The sequence below is a fragment of the Silurus meridionalis genome, chromosome 22, assembly GCF_014805685.1.
Source record: "Silurus meridionalis isolate SWU-2019-XX chromosome 22, ASM1480568v1, whole genome shotgun sequence".
NCBI classification, from domain to species: Eukaryota; Metazoa; Chordata; class Actinopteri; order Siluriformes; family Siluridae; genus Silurus; species Silurus meridionalis.
Window position 1 is genome coordinate 3,968,840 of NC_060905.1, and position 17,325 is coordinate 3,986,164.

The following is a 17,325-nucleotide window of genomic DNA, read 5'->3' on the forward strand; positions in this document are numbered from 1 at the left end:
CCCAATCCTCGTCAACTTTGAGGACAAAATGTTCACTTTGTTGCCTAATAAATAAATCCACCCACTAACAAGTGCCATGATGAAGAGATAATCAGTGTTCTTCATGTCACTAGTCATAATGTTATAATGTCATCATGTTTGCACTGTTATATATATATATATACAGTGGAAAGTATTCAGACCCCCTTCACTTTTTCAATGTTATTATGGTGCAGCCTGATACTGCATTCATTCAGTATTCTTTCACATGTACATAAGTATTCAGACCCTTAAGAACACTGCTTAAAATTGTGCTCAGGTGCCTCCCGTTTTTTTTTTTTATCCTTCCTGAGATGTTTCTACATTTTGACTGGAGTCTACAGTATATGTAAAAAAAAGTTTATTGATTAGACATGATTTGGAAAGGCACACACTTCTCTATAGAAGGCCTTACAGCTGAAAAACGTCCTGCAGAGCTCAGAAACAGGATTGTTGCAAGGCACAGATCTGGAGAAGGCTACAAAAAACATTGAAGATTCCCAAGAGCACAGTCGCCTCCATTTTTCTCAAATGGAAAAAGCATGGCACAGCCAGGACTCTTCTGAGGGCTGGTCGCCTGGTCAAACTGAGCAATCGCAGGGGAAAAGGGGATTAGTAAAAGAGGTGCTTAAGAATCCTATGGTCACTCTGACTGAGCTGTATATACAGTAATGCCCTGTTCTTTAGGAAACACTTGGAATATACAATACAACTTCTTTTATTTTCGATCCGATACCAATATCAATACCAATACGTCAATACCAATATCAATATTTTGGCTGCTCCCATTAGGGGCGCCACAGCGGATCATCCATCTCCATACCCCCCCTGTCCTCTACATCTGCCTCTTTCACAACTACTACCTTCATGTCTTCTCTCACCACATCCACATCCTTGGTCTTCTTCTATTCCTCCTACCTGGCGGTTCCATCTTTAGCATTCTCTACCGATATACCCCATGTCCCTCCTCTGTTCTAAACCCCTTTAGACCATTCCAAATCAAAATTCTAAATCATACACAAAAAACAGGCAATAGGTCTGGTGATCGAAAATCAGGAAATCACACAGTGCAAAATGGGAGGTGGAAGTTTAGTGGTTAAGATGTTGGACTTTCTTCATGAGTTAAAATCCCAGCCACACCAAGATGCCATTCCTGTGACCCTGAGTAAGGCACTTAAACCCGTAGCTGATCAGTTGTAAGATGAGTTAACTGTATCTCTGAATAGGGACATCTGCCAAATACTGTAAATTTAAGCAAACAATGGCTAATTTCAAGCAGAGACATGAACATCATTGTAATTGGACAGAGAAAAACTTTAAACACAAATGTAAGAGTGAAATGCTAATAGATTTTTTTCTACATACAGAATTGTAGAAGTCTGTTTAGAGAAGGTAGAGAGGAGTTTTGGTTAGGGATACCGAAAATAAAATAAAAGTATAACATTTTTGAAAGAAAATGGAAGTGGCAGATCAGTGGTTAAGATGTTGGACATCTGATTGGAAGAATGTAAATCCCAGCTCCATCAAGCTGCCACTGCTGGGCCCATTAACAAGGCCCTTAAAACTCAATGGCTCAGTTGTGTAATTGAGATAACGCTGCCACTATGGATAAGTGCAATATAAATTTTATATTGAAGTTCCTTAACTCGTAGAAAGTGACGCTCACACAAACCATTAATGTTCAGTAAATCTTCAACTGACTTGTTTGGGGGAAAAAAACACAAGTAGGGTCGATATTGTAATGACCCTCAATTCAACACCAGTATCAAAAGATACTTTAGGATCGATCAGCCTGTCTCTACAAAACCCTGTTTTTAATTACTGTTAATGCTTAATACAAGATCTTATAGTTCTATAAAAGATATATTTATTCATCACCTATTTTGCAGAAAATTGTATTTTACTTCAAATGAAACCGAATGAGGAAATTCATTAAATAAAGTGGGCGTGGCCTATTATTCTCCATTTAAAATGTTTTTACTATTAAACCACGCCTACTTTTACATTAAGGTTTTTATCATGTTCCTGTTCACTGAAAGTTACTCTGGATTGAATATAAATGTGAATGTTGATCGATGTCCCTCTGTACCAGCCTCAAGTCTCCAAACTAAACACATTGCTGAAAAAAACATGAATTTCAATTATTAAAAAGATTGATCCTCACTAGATTAGCTTTCACTTTGCTAGCTATTACTTGTTGGTTCATTTTCGGATGCGAGGTTCGTAAGCGTTTTGCAGGTATTTAGTGTACAAGACATGCTAGGTTAATTATCTGTTGATTAGCTAGCTTAATTTTGCTAGTTTAGCCTTCTGACAGTTGGTTCGCTTCACTTTCATTGATAATCTGTGCGGGGCAAGATCCGAGTTCATGAAAAGAAACCCTTCGTAATTTAGCATACAAACCCAATCGCGATTGTTGGTACTAAACGTAGTTCACCTGATGAACATCCGACGAACGTAACTACCTCAAGCATTACCTGAGGGTAGCCACGCCCACTTTGCTTTGCGCCCCCGTAATGAGAACGGTTAACCTCATTAGAAGGCGATCGGGCGCAATGCCGCTTCCCTCAGTGTACATTTCGTATTTACCCCAAGAGTCGTTTGAATGAAATGAAAGACACGTCACGGCCGATTGCCTTCCTTCATTCTCCCTGACCTCGGATTTGACAGCGAGTGGAATTATATACACGTTTATCACCTACCTGTTGGTGTTTGCATATTATCTTTGAGGATATTTGCCTTTCTGTGGGCGTCTGTGTGTGCCCATGTGTGTGTGTGTGTGTGTGTGTAGGTGGGTGTGTGTGTGAGTGGGTGGGTGTGTGGTGTGTGTGTTAGGGAGTGTAGCAGGCGAGCGTAGTGGGGAATGCTGGGAGATTTTAATAACGCAGAAGCAGTGCACTGAGATTTAATAAAGGGAGATGATGTGATTACTGAACCCTGGCGCAGAGCCACCTTGCTTCACAGCAATATCCGCTCATACATACACACACACACACACACACACACACACACAATTTCGGTCCCATACACACACACATAGATAGATAGACAGACACAAACACACACACACACACACACACACACACACACACACACCAATATAAACCATGCAATTATATTTACATGCATGATTTACATATCGATTCTTCATATACACACAAAAGCATAGCTAAAGCTTGCACACACACATACACAGATTAGGAAACTGTGCACAAGCCTTCTCTTCAAGACGTCCGAACGTGTGTACAGAGAATCCACCCACACCGAGATTCGGCTCGAATTTTTGTTAAGATTTGTCAGAAGGACGATACGTCTCTTCGAGCGCCTACCTTAGCGTCTTTGTAAGGTGAGTTCAGGTCCCATTTTCCCAAAGGTCATAATCATGCTTAACCCCTTCACTCCTGAGAGATCAAAGCTGTGAGGAGTGATTGAACACAAGCTGGAGCCTCGGGAGGGCACCACAATGACGGCCTACTTCATTACCTTGCCTTTTTGTGTGTGTGTGTGTGTGTGTGTGTGTGTGTGTGTGTGTGTGTGTGTGTGTGTGTTGTTACACTGAGTGCTGGAAATTTTCTGGATGTATGCTGTATCAGTGTCATTCCAATGTGCTGAAGGTAGAGCTGTCAGCTGTATAAGAGTATTGGCGTCTATATATATATATATATATATATATATATATATATATATATATATATATATATATATATATATATGGAGTATCTGAGTACTACTGACTACTGAATGCTATTAGTGTGCCCATGACTGCTAAATGAGTGTTGTGTTGGAGTAATGTAGAGTCATGAATGCTAGTGTCTCCCATATAAACAGTATCTTAGTACTACTGAGTACTGAAAGCTGTTAGTGTGGTAATGAGTATGAGTATTAGTGACTGCTACTTCAGCCTTGTCTTCGAGTAATGTTTGAGTAAAGTGTTTGGTATATGAATAGTACCTGAGTGCTACTGACTACTGGATGCTATTTGTGTACTAATGAATGTTATATGGATAGTATTTGATGGATATCAAAACTATCGGATTTCTGAATTCTTTAAATACTAATGAATGCAGGAATGCGGAATACTGTGCTATTTTAATACTATTAGCTGCTTTATTATTTCTATTTGGATACTAGTAAAATATCTACTGACTGCTATATGAATGCTATTTACATATATACTACTGACTCCTGTAAACTTTTTTACGGCTAACGCTAGCACTTTGGATTCTTTAGCGTTTTATGTCCAGCTTCAAAAATGTCTGACAATTCTGACAAATCCACATATCGAGGAAGTAAATCAATGAAGGATGGAATGAATGAAGACGTGATAAAGTATGCTGAAATAAGTAGTACATTCAAGTAGTAACTTAACTGCTTAGTAGTCATATGCCTAGAAAATGTATTATTAAATGTAAAACACACACGCACTCATATACACATCTGTATTACCCAAATGGGGTCTAACAAATGTAAACTATTTAATTAATCCATTTATTTAATTTGATTGAATCAATTAAATTTGTGCCAATTTAATTGATTATTCAATGTAATCTATAAAATTGTAATGCATTAATTAAATTCTATTTTATTTTTATAAAAAATATTATTACATATTATTTTATATATTTTTTAACCAAACATGCATTTTATTTAAATTATAAAAAAAATTAACTGTTTAAAAGTTGAAAATAATCAACTACTTAAATAAAAAATAACAAGAACAACATAGAAGAACAAATAACAAGTCTTGCATTTCATTCCCCCACCGTACCGTTACACCCCTCGCTATACTATTATATTGACTTCTGAATTTTTTTAAGTACTACTGATGGCTCTGTGATTTAAAGTAGTGTGCATTACAATATGAACGCCTACAGTATATTTGAGTCCTCAATCTCAAATCAAATGCCAAATTTGAGTTCACTTACTGAATGCTGTTTGAGTTCTGTTAGACTCGTGAATGCGTTTGAGTTCTGCTGATTACTAAATGAGTAGTATTTGTGTAGATTAATGGCAACATGAACTCTAGCTGAGTAATATTTTTACAACTTACTACTATTGACACACTATTACACTTTTCACTGTTGTATGAATAATATTTGAGTACAATCTATGAGAGTATGCATGTTTTAGAGTACTGCTGATATGTGAGTACTATTTACAGCAGTAGTAATGTTTTAGAGTACCGCTGACTGCCATATGGACCTGGGAAATGTTTATAGTGTAAAGTCTATGTGAGTAATATTTTTGGCGATACATATTTTAGTGAATATTGAATGTACTACTGAATAGTATTTAAGACTATTAGACTTCGGAATGTTTTGGAATATTAGACTGCTAGATGAATAGTATGTTAGTACTAGTGATGGCCATATGAATGTTGTTTTAGTCATTTCAACTCCTAGGTATTTTTGAGTACTGTTACACTCCTGCATGATTTCGACTACTGTTACACTCCTGCATGATTTTGAGTACTGTCACACTCCTGCATGATTTTGAGTACTGTGAGTACTGTTACACTCCTGCATGATTTTGTGCACTGTTACACTCCTGAATGATTTTAAATATTGTGAGTCCTGTTACACCCCTAAATGATTTTGAGTACTGTTACACTCCTGCATGACTTTTAGTACTGTTACACTCCTGCATGATTTCGACTACTGTTACACTCCTGCATGATTTTGAGTACTGTCACACTCCTGCATGATTTCGACTACTGTTACACTCCTGCATGATTTCGACTACTGTTACACTCCTGCATGATTTTGAGTACTGTTACACTCCTGCATGACTTTTAGTACTGTTACACTCCTGCATGATTTTGAATACTGTTACACTCCTGCATGACTTTTAGTACTGTTTACACTCCTGCATGATTTTGAATACTGTTACACTCCTGCATGACTTTTAGTACTGTTACACTCCTGCATGATTTTGACTACTGTTACACTCCTGCATGACTTTTAGTACTGTTACACTCCTGCATGATTTCGACTACTGTTACACTCCTGCATGATTTTGAGTACTGTTACACTCCTGCATGATTTCGACTACTGTTACACTCCTGCATGATTTTGAGTACTGTCACACTCCTGCATGATTTTGAGTACTGTGAGTACTGTTACACTCCTGCATGATTTTGTGCACTGTTACACTCCTGAATGATTTTAAATATTGTGAGTCCTGTTACACCCCTAAATGATTTTGAGTACTGTTACACTCCTGCATGACTTTTAGTACTGTTACACTCCTGCATGATTTTGAGTAGTGTGAGTACTGTTACACTCCTGCATGATTTCGACCACTGTTACACCCCTGAATGATTTTGAGTACTGTTACACTCCTGCATAATTTTGAGTACTGTAAGTACTGTTACACACCGGCATGATTTTGAGTACTGTTACACTCCTGAATGATTTTGAGTCTTGTTACACCCCTGAATGATTGTGAGTACTGTTACACTCCTGCATAATTTTGGGTACTGTAAGTACTGTTACACTCCTGAATGATTTTAAATTTTGTGAGTCTTGTTACACTCCTGAATGATTTTGAGTACTGTTACACTCGTGCATGATTTCAAATACTGTTACACTCCTGCATGAATTTAAGTACTGTTACACTCCTGCATGATTTTGAGTACTGTTACACTCCTGCATGATTTTAAATACTGTTACACTCCTGAAGGATTTTGACTACTGTTACACTCCTGAATGATTTTGAGTACTGTTTCACCTATATTTTTTTTTAGTACTGTTATACTTCTGAATGATTTTGAGTTCTGTCAGTACTGTTACACTCCTGCATGATTTTGAGTACTGTGAGTACTGTTACACTCCTGAAGGATTTTGACTACTGTTACACTCCTGAATGATTTTGAGTACTGTTACACTCCTGCATGAATTTAAGTACTGTTACATTCCTGAATGATTTTGAGTACTGTTACTCTGCTGAATAATTTTGAGTACTGTTACACTCCTGCATGGTGTTGAGTACTGTTTCACCTATATTTTTTTGAGTACTGTTATACTTCTGAATTATTTTGAGTTCTGTGAGTACTGTTACACTCCTGCATGGTGTTGAGTACTGTTACACCTATATTTTTTTGAGTACTGCTGAATGCGCAAGATGAGTTGTATTTGACTAATATGTATTCCAATATGAACGCTAGTCTAGTATTTGACTCCTGATTGTTTCTCCGTACTCCTGACTGCTAGATGAATAGTATACGAGTGCTATTTACAGCTATATGTGCGTTATTTAAGTTAATGTTTACTACTGAATCCTATTTTGTGTTATTTTTTTACTCCTGAATGCTTTTAAAGCACCACTGGCTTTGATTTAAAATCGTATTGACAGCTTTATGAATCCTTTACATCTCGAGTGACAGCTACTCCCACTAGACTCTCTGAACGACAGCAAGATGCACGACAAGGCGAAATGCAGTTTGTTATTGCGATCGTAACCGATTCCTCCGCCCCGTCCTTCGGTCGGTTCTGTTGCGCGGGATCTGTTGCTCAGGGTGACTGTGAAGAGGGCTCAGTGTCTTTGGTATGGGTGTGTTAAGTAGGTGTAATTTTCGTTTGGCGCGATCGGCAGATGGATTGAGACAGATTAGCTGTAGCAGCTGCGTTTCGGACAGGATCATCACATCCACGCAGATCAGACGCCTTTATGTACGGACCTGGCTGCCACTCCTTTCACCAGATTTAGGGAATAACACCTTCATCTCACTCAGCGAGGGTTCTGGAGCACACACACACACACACACACACACACACACACACACACACACACACTCTCTCACAAATATACTTAGTCGTTCCTCCTCGTGGCCCGCTGCAATAGAATCTTGTTTTGGTTGAAGATGTTTTTCATCTCGCTGATGTTCATTTTAGGCCGCTCACTTGGGTTATTGCCTTTTCTTCTGCAGGGTCTCTCACATAAAAAAAAAAGAAAGAAAGAAAAGTTTTTCTTGGTTTTTTTTTTTTTATTACTTTCTGCACTCACTTTTTTTGTGCAAAATAATGTCACTGCACATGTACGCTATCGAACCAGGGTGTGTAAGATGATGTGGTTATTCTGAGCAATTAGGATCCTGTGTGTGTGTGTGTGTGTGTGTGTGTGTGTGTGTGTGTGTGTGTGTGTGTGTGTGTGTGTGTGTGTTGATATGTACAAGTAATGAAGGAGAACTACACCTCACACACTCGCACATGTGCCTGTCAGTGCACGTGAACATCTCAAGGAGTCCTTGTGCAGTGTGTGTGTGTGTGTGTGTGTGTGTGTGTGTGTGTGTGTGACGGAGTGTACGAGCGAAAGAGCAAGAAATGCTGTTTATTTGAGTGTGTGGAAAAAAAGAGAAAAAAAAAACGATAGAGGAGAGATTAACCCCATGCTATTCTCAATCCTCGTTTATGAGTTTATAGCGTCTGTCTGGGCATCGCACTGTTTAAACAACAATCTAATTAATCCCGTCTTTATTAGTTTCACCGAGCTGAGCTGTGCTGGGAGAGAGGGAGGGATGGAGGGAGGGAGGGAGAGAGGGAATGAGTGAGGAGGGAAGGAGGGAGGACGGGGCATTTCTGCCAGAAAATACTAACAAAAGGAGGGAGGGTACGGACAGGAAAAGAATGAGGGATTTGGAAAGAATTTAAGGGGGAACGAAATGTGCCTGGAAATAAGAACTGACATGGAAAAAAGGAAAGGTGGGGAATAAAAATGAAGTCGTCGTGATATTATGAAGGCGATGGAGCTCATTCTTATGAATTTTGCTACGAGATATTGTTCCAAAATTTCCTGGTTTGTTCATTTTCTAAACGCAAGCTCACGCAACTAAAAGTCTGACCGGTTTGAATCGAACTGTGAAGAAGGATTCAACCTCAGACAATATTCCTGTAACTCCTTCTATTAAAGAAACTCCAGGTCCTTTATGGTTTTTGAGTTCATGTTCATTTTGTGTCAATGTGACAAACTAAAGGGCAAAAACACAAGAATTAGACAGTGAAAGACTGGAAGGAGGTTTTGTGGAGACCAAATATAGCATTTCACTCCAGAAGAACTTGTGTGAGATGGAGAACAGGAGAAAAGATGAGATCAAACTCCTTCACCCCCACACATGGAGGTGGAAGCTTATTGGTTTGGGGTTGTTTTGGAGCAGGGAAGGTCGGAGGCTTATTCTGGAACATGAAAGGAACCAACATGGCAACCATTCCATACTCCAACACCGTGCAACTCTGGAGTGATATATATCTTGGCCTGCCCAGTCACTGCACCTAAATCCTATTAAACTGCTCTGGGATGAACTGGATCACAAGCTCAGAAAGAAAACTCCACATAGTGATGAACAACTTTGGCAAGTTTTTACTAAAGAGAAACGGCAAAGTATTTCAGCTGAATGTTTGGAGAAACCAACTGTCTGGAAGCTGTTCTTCATGCTGAGGGAGGAGTTTTTTATGGTTATCAAGTGGAACATCTGGACATAGATTATAGATTTGTTTGGTGAAAGGAAATCTTTATACGATTATATTTTCTAGTTTGTTTTTCTTTTGAAGTTTACTGGGGGAAAAAACAAAATTGCAGGTTTCTCTGAAGATTTTCTGTGTCAGAAAGCTGAAACCATAACACTGGAGACTCCTTCCATGAAATGCTAAAAAGAAAATCCTCAAATTCCTGTGCAAAACAAAGTGATGTCATCATATAGTTGATGATATTTCAGTCGATAGATAGATAGATAGATAGATAGATAGATAGATAGATAGATAGATAGATAGATAGATAGATAGATAGATAGATAGATAGATAGAAAATCTATTTATTTTGCACATCGTCATTCAGCATCTCAGTTGGTCTTATTGATAAGTGCTGCCTCCTAGTGTCGAACCTTAAACACTGCAATTAGGTTTAAGCTGTATAGGTGTTTAATCGGTGATCGGATATATAATACATTGTGATTTTTAATGCACAGTTTTGAGTTTCAGTTTAACTGATTTTTGCTCTCTTATTTTGAATACAGTGCTATAAAATGCACTATATGGACAAAAGTATTGGAACACGTGACTTCTCTAGCCATGTCTGCTTTTTTCCTACAAACTGTTACACCAACTTGGAGATACAAAATTCTAGGACATCTCTGGATATGGTAACATTAGATATTCCCTTCACTTTAACTTCCAGACCCAAACTTGATCCAGTGAAAGATCTCCAGCTATAGAGATCTGACCCACAACCCTCAACCCTATTGAACATATGAATGTGAACACTGACTGCACCCCAGACCTCCTCACGTCATCTACATCACTACTTGACTTTACTAACACACTTGTGGCTGAATGAATCTCACACAAATCTAGTGGAACATCTCAGAAGAGTGGAGGTTATAATAACAACAAATAGAGACTGACTGTGGAATGGGTAGTTTAAAAAGAAGCAATCTTATGTTCAGGTGTCCACATACAGCCCATATAGTGTATATATAAGACCGACGACTGATAGATAGATAGATAGATAGATAGATAGATAGATAGATAGATAGACAGACAGACAGACAGACAGACAGACAGACAGACAGACAGACAGACAGACAGACAGACAGACAGACAGACAGACAGATAGATAGATAGATAGATAGATAGATAGATAGATAGATAGATAGATAGATAAGATCTATAGGTGAAAATGTAAAGAATATCTCTGAGATGGAGGTGGTAGCAAAGTGGTCAAGGCATTAGGCCTTAAATCAAAAGGTTGTGAGTTTAAATCCCAGCACCACCAATTATCTATCACACATCCTGTAATTTCTGTTTTGTGTGTGTGTGTGTGTGTGTGTGTGTGTGTGTGTGTGTGTGTGTGTGTGACAGGCTGTTTGTGCGAAAGTGCAGCGCGTGTCTGCAGGTGATCGGCCGCTCGGAGCTGATCATGCGTGTGCTGGGGCAGGTGTATCACCTGGGCTGCTTCAGCTGCTGCGAGTGCGAGCGCCGGCTCCAGAGGGGTGACGAGTTTGTCCTGAAAGAAGGCCAGCTGCTCTGCCGTGGAGATTATGAGAAGGAGAGAGAGATGCTTGCTGCCATCAGCCCCGCACCTACTGAGTCAGGTGACCTGCAGTCTGTGTTTATTACATGTACATTGCTAATGTATGCAAGACTACAGGAGGGGCTTTAGATTTACTGTGAAATTATACAGTAAACAGTGGCTTAAAATGATTTTTATTAGTTTTAGTCCACTCCAGACCATGTAAAGCATATCTTCATGGAGCTGGATTTGTATGGAGCCTCCAATAGTCTCCTAGTTTAAGTGAAAGAAACATTTAACTCATTTGCACCTAAAGACGTACAATTGTGTGCCTCAAAACTTTGTGATAACAGTTTGTGCAAAAACCACATATGGCTGAAAATGTATTTTTTGTTCATATACTGTAGTGTTTTTATTCAGTGTTTTAGCTCCTTAAACTGTAATCCAAGTGAATTATTACAAAAACACCTGACCAGGTCTTTTATATTATTAGAAATTGCACTGACTTGATCTCAAGATCAGGACCGGGGTGATATCAGCTGGTGGTTTGCATATCTGGGAAAAAAAAGATAATGTTGCCAGAAAAAGGAAACAAAAACTGAAAGATTTTAATTAGATTTTAACAAAAAAAAAAAGAAAGAAATCCTGGAAAATATTTTTGTAGAAGAATAAAACTGATTTGAATGTCTTTGGATTTTTCTAATAATATTTAAACCCTTTAGGTGAAAATGTTTACTTGAATAAAAATGTTGGGATTTCAGCTATGTATATGTATTTTTAATTCATTTCGAAAAAAATAATAAAAATAAAATAAAAAATTGAATTAAAAATAAATAACTGAAATTAAAACAAAAAAAAAACAAATGAAATTTATAATAATAATAAAAAAGGATATTAGCTGATCCTTAAAAGTTCAGTATCTGGAAAAAAAAAACTGATATCACACTTCCTTCTCCCCTGCAGTTAAGAGCGAGGATGAAGAAGGTGGCAGCAGCTCCATGGGAGGAAAAGCCGGCGATGACAGTAAAGAGCACAAGAGGTCCAAGCGACCACGCACCATCTTAACCACACAGCAGCGCCGCGCCTTCAAGGCGTCCTTCGAAGTGTCCTCCAAACCCTGCCGAAAAGTGAGCCACCTCGCCTACTCAGTGCAGGGTGCTATCGCTATTGAACCCCTGGTAATGATTGTGTTTGTGTTGTGCAGGTCAGAGAGACCTTAGCAGCCGAAACCGGGCTGACGGTCCGAGTCGTCCAGGTTTGGTTCCAGAACCAGAGAGCGAAGGTAAAGAGTCTTTCCTCTTTATGTGTTAACATTTTCCCACCTTTTGTTGGAGTTCTGGGTTTCAATGGTTCTGTCCGGTTGTGTGTTCAGATGAAGAAGATCGCTCGCAGGCAGCAGCAGCAACAGCAGCAGCAGGAGCAGGAGCAGATCGGTGGCAGCAGGAGGGGCCCGAGCAGAGGAGGACGTCTGAGTAACGATGACAGCGAGGGTGAGACGTCACGTTATTAATTACTGCGTGTTTTTCGTTTCTCACCAGCAAATCGATTTTAAATAACCTCGTGTAGCAGAGCTGCTCAAGGGAAATAATCATTGAAACCACGTCATGGTGCCTCCTGACATCCAGCAGCGATACTCGTACCACTCTGGAGTTGCTCAAACACAATCATTCCTCTCATAAGACAGCTAGTTTGTGATCTGTTAGCATAAATATAACTTCACTTTCAATTGTGGCTAGCCTTCGAGTTTCATACTTGCTTTAATTATGTTTTGTACCCTTTTATTTACCATTGGTTTAAAGATCCACAGCATTTTTTTCATTTTTTGTTAAACTTTGTACTTTTCGATTTTCAGCTCGTAGCATGTAGCTGTATTTGCTTGCTGATCTCACAGCTGACTCACTTTAGCTTGCTGTTATCGCTGTATTTGATTTTATTCGCACTATATTTAGGCAGCAATAAATAATGATATAAATAAATATTCAATTACGATTAATCGCACGATCGTCATTGGTTAATTTGCAATTAATCGCAACTTTATCATGCATTTTTGTCTGTTCTAAATGTAGCTTGAATAAATACTTTTCAAGTTTTTAATACTCTAATAAACATGGGCATGGACTAATAGATGCTTTATGTTTGTATGTATGTATGTATGTCTATTAGTGAAACCAAACTTAACATAGATCGTTACGACAAAATATTATTGTAAATGTTTTCAAGTAAAAAACGTATGTTTCCACACGGACGGTTTTAATTGCCGGATGTGTGTATGTCAATGCAGATTTTGATGTTGATTTGGGACTTGGGACTTTTATTATTATTTTTTATATCTGAGTAAAGAAAGGGAGTCGTAAATAAATGCGTGTTGCGCTAAAGGATTTAATTTGGCCTCTTTTATATATATTTATAAATTTTTTAATCAAAATGGACAAGCAGAAACGCACGCTGCGTTATAAAAATGTGGGCCGTTAAGATTAATTCGCGTTAACACGATATCAACGTGTACATTTTGACAGCCTTGATATATATTCATACTAATGTCACCATTATTAACAGTTTTACTGCGTTTACTATTAGCCCCCTGCTGCTATACTGTAATTCAAACATTTAGCCAGTTTTAGACTGGTTAGCTAACATTTGGATTGACAGCTAGCTAATGAAAGGCTATATAGGCTATAAGTGATTGTGTAAACCAGGAACCAAGTTTGCTAACATGTGTAAGTGTTAGCATACAGTCTCTCAGACAGGTTTTCTTGTTAGCAGTAATATTGCAGTTTTAGCAAATCTAAAGAGGAAACACTTCAACCTCAGATGAATTTATATGCTGTAAATATTACAATTAAACACAATTTCGATTGTTTTGGACCGCATTTGATTTTCGTCTGCGCATTTTAGACACATGTTGTGTATACAGGTAAAGGTTCAAGGTTCATCAATGTTTATTTGTCACATAAATATACATTTTTTAGTTAGTCATCCCACTATGTTGCATGCAATATAAGTAATATGTAAGTATTAATAATCAACCTTGAAATGTTAGGTGTGTATGCAAAGTGTGTAAATGGGTAGGAAGAGCTTTATTGAGGTGCTTCTCCTCGCAGACGGATCGAGCAGTCATGGGTTAGACGGCATGCTCTCGTACTCCTCCATGCCGCGACAGCAGCTTCTGGCTCTCGACCCAAACCTGTACGGGGGCGAGCAGTTCCGGCACGGCCTCACGCCCCCGCAGCTCGGCCATGAGCAGATGCACCCGTACGGTAAGAACATGAGAAAAGCACATTAACAGAACTCACATGGTGTGGCCAAAAGTATTGGGACACCCAACTTTTCCCAACCCAAGATAGAGCAAGTAAATAAAAACATGATTTCTTTCTAAAATATAAATTAAAAACCTGGGAATTTTTTTTTTTTTAGATAAACGTTTGTGTCACAATTCCTACCAATTCTGAGTGCAGAATTTTGAGAAATAAAGTCGGAATTGCGAGAAAAAGTCAGAATTACGAGGCAAAAAGTAATTTTTTAATAAGTAATTTATAAATAAAGTAATTTACCGTATAAATTATTACATTTATATATATGTTTATTTATATATATTTATTATTTACATTTACATATAAATTAAATAATAAAAATGTTGTACTGTCTGTTTTTTTTTGTTTGTTTGTTTGTTTTGGTTTTTATGAAGGTAACAGCTACATCATCTATAGTTACTACATAATCAGTATATCAACTATATCGAAAATGCAACATCATAATATTTGATCCCAGATATTTGAAACTGAACATTGTCTTGCAGAGAAATTCAGTGACCTGAAATTCCAACCTCTGATTAATAATAATTTGACTTTTATTCCTTGCAGACTCAGAAACCGTTTTCCACGACTTGGACAGCGACGGAAGCCTGGGCCACCTCGGCGATTGTCTCTTGGCGACGGCGGAGGGAGGGGTGTTGGCAGGACGCGTGGGAAATCCCATTGACCGCCTGTATTCGATGCAAAACTCTTACTTCACCTCGTGACCCCTCTTCACCTCCGACCCCAGACAAACTCCACCACTGTCTACAAGAGAAACTGCAAACAAACAGACAAAATCCTCACTCCTAGCCCAGGGTGTTTGTCCGACTAATCCTGCCGGGCCTTTCATCCATCCCCGCTCTCGCACTCGAGCTTACGTCAGTCAGCTGACATCCTGTAGAGAAATAAACCCAAACACTTATATAATGATCTAAATAGCAAACAGGAAACGATGTGATTTCGGGTCTGACTAGGAGTAACTGCAGCCTCGTGGCTTATCGGATATTGATAAAAGCATCAGACACACACATTCACATTTACGTCATAGGCATGCTGTGGATTCCAATAGGCAGCTGGTCACCAACGTTTTACCTCATCGTCTGTCTGAGACACAATCCATTCACAAATCCATCGATTTAAAAAAAAAGGAAAAAAAAACAACATAAGAACAATAGGAAATAGGAAGCCGTGCATCTCTAGGCTTATATAGAACGCATCACTTTAGTAACCACATGACGTTTTGGAATCGAGTGCAAAAGTTTGTACACCCTCCGGCCCAAAGGAAGGAACAGCAATAAAACAAGTTGCTGGTTTGTCTCACTTCTCACGCGTGCCCCCGTGCTGTGGTCTTTTCCAGCTTTTACAAGTCTCATATTCCTCTATAATTTATACCTTTCGTATTTACATGATTTATAAAATATTGGTGGGGCGATAGCGGGTAAACCATAATTTTTATTTGTATGGCACTTTTAACAATGGACATTGTCTCAAAGCAACTTCACTCAGATAATGTGATGATAAAAATTAATATGTTCTTTATAAGTTTGTCCCTGTGGCAAGAAAAAACTCCCAGAGATTCAGAAGGAAGAAACCTTGGGAGGAACCAGACTCAAGAAGGAACCTCATCCTCATCTGGGTCTCACCAAATGTCCATTTATTACTGATAAACCATGTTGAGGTGTGCAGTGATGGTGATCAGATACAAACTGTAGTCCTGAGTCAGTGTAGCAGACTTTGACATTGACTACAGTCCAAATCCATCCTCGAAGCTCCTGTGTTACTTCGTAATTTCATGGATTCCCAGGCCGGAGAGTAGCAAAACAGCATTGACTTCTTCAGCAGTTTGAGCTACAAGAGCTCGTCTGTTGGATCGGACCACATGGACCAGCCTTCGATCCCAACGTGCATCAATGAGCTTCAGTCGCCCACGACCCTGTCGCTGGTTCACCACTGTTCCTTCCTTGGAGCACTTTTGATAGATTCTGCAGACCACTGCAGACCAGAACATCCCACAAGAGCTGCAGTTTTGGAGAAGCTCTGACCCAGACGTCTAGACATCACATCTTGTCAAACTCGCTATGCTATGCCATGATGAAGAGATAATCAGTGTTATTCACTTCACCACTCATAATGTTATAATGTCATGCCTGATCGCCTGGCGATATTTGGGCTTAAACCCCAGACCTTCTGATCAGTAACTCAAAACCTTAACCACTGAGCTGCCACCTCCCCATGCTGTCTGTAAACAAACAAACTACAAACAAATATTCATTTATTTTCCACACATCTCTTATTTATAATTATTTTATACCTATTGTTTCTCAGGTTTCTCTTCTTTCCATCACCCGAAGCCATGGGGGTACAAACTTCTGCACTCAACTGTATATAGAACATGGTATCATTTTTTTTCAACTCGTCAGATTAAACACGCTCCGCCCTTTCGTTCTGTCGGTTCTTCTCACGCTATGACACTTGAATTCCGCGGCCTGAGATGAAGCCGTTCAGGGGTATTAGGGTTGTGAAGGACTAAACCGAGCAGCACTCCAGAGCTTTAAGGAGTCACGGCAGGGTTCAGAGAGCAAAGGAAAAGAGTGCATACCAGAGCGATTAAGACGAGGCCAACACAAACCTGCCTGCTGATGCGGGGGGTTCAGGTGGACTCACGTGGGATTAAAGCATTAAGCACTGGAATTTGTTTTCACCGTCCATAACATACACTGCCAGTCTGAAGGTTTCTAGATGCTCCCTCAGCTCATATTAACACTAACGCACTGTAGGGACCAATGCATTGGGACACCTGATTGGCGCCAAATCCCCATTTAATCCCCATTTGGTGTTGTAATAACCTCCACTCTTCTGGGAAGATGGTCCGCTAGATATTGTGGAGATTTGTGTGAGATTTCTTCTGGCACTAGGGTGTTAGTAAAGGAACTGATGGAGGTGAGGAGGCCTGGGGTGCAGGCACATTCACATTCATCCCAATGGTGTTTAGTCGCACTATAGCAGGAGATCT

The 17,325-nt window shown here is 39.1% G+C and overlaps 1 protein-coding gene across 1 annotated transcript in view; it reads left to right on the forward strand.

Annotated features, from left to right (window-relative positions):
• The window catches only part of lmx1al (LIM homeobox transcription factor 1, alpha-like), a 36,358-nt gene extending 20,478 nt beyond the window's left edge, over positions 1 to 15,880 (forward strand). Inside the window, exons 4-9 of the mRNA XM_046834281.1 lie at positions 10,869 to 11,101; positions 11,983 to 12,146; positions 12,224 to 12,301; positions 12,392 to 12,509; positions 14,121 to 14,276; positions 14,880 to 15,880. Of these exons, the coding sequence (XP_046690237.1) occupies positions 10,869 to 11,101; positions 11,983 to 12,146; positions 12,224 to 12,301; positions 12,392 to 12,509; positions 14,121 to 14,276; positions 14,880 to 15,037 (907 nt within the window). The 3' untranslated portion in view covers positions 15,038 to 15,880. The remainder of the gene's footprint in view (positions 1 to 10,868; positions 11,102 to 11,982; positions 12,147 to 12,223; positions 12,302 to 12,391; positions 12,510 to 14,120; positions 14,277 to 14,879) is intronic.
• Positions 15,881 to 17,325: the final 1,445 nt, after the last annotated feature.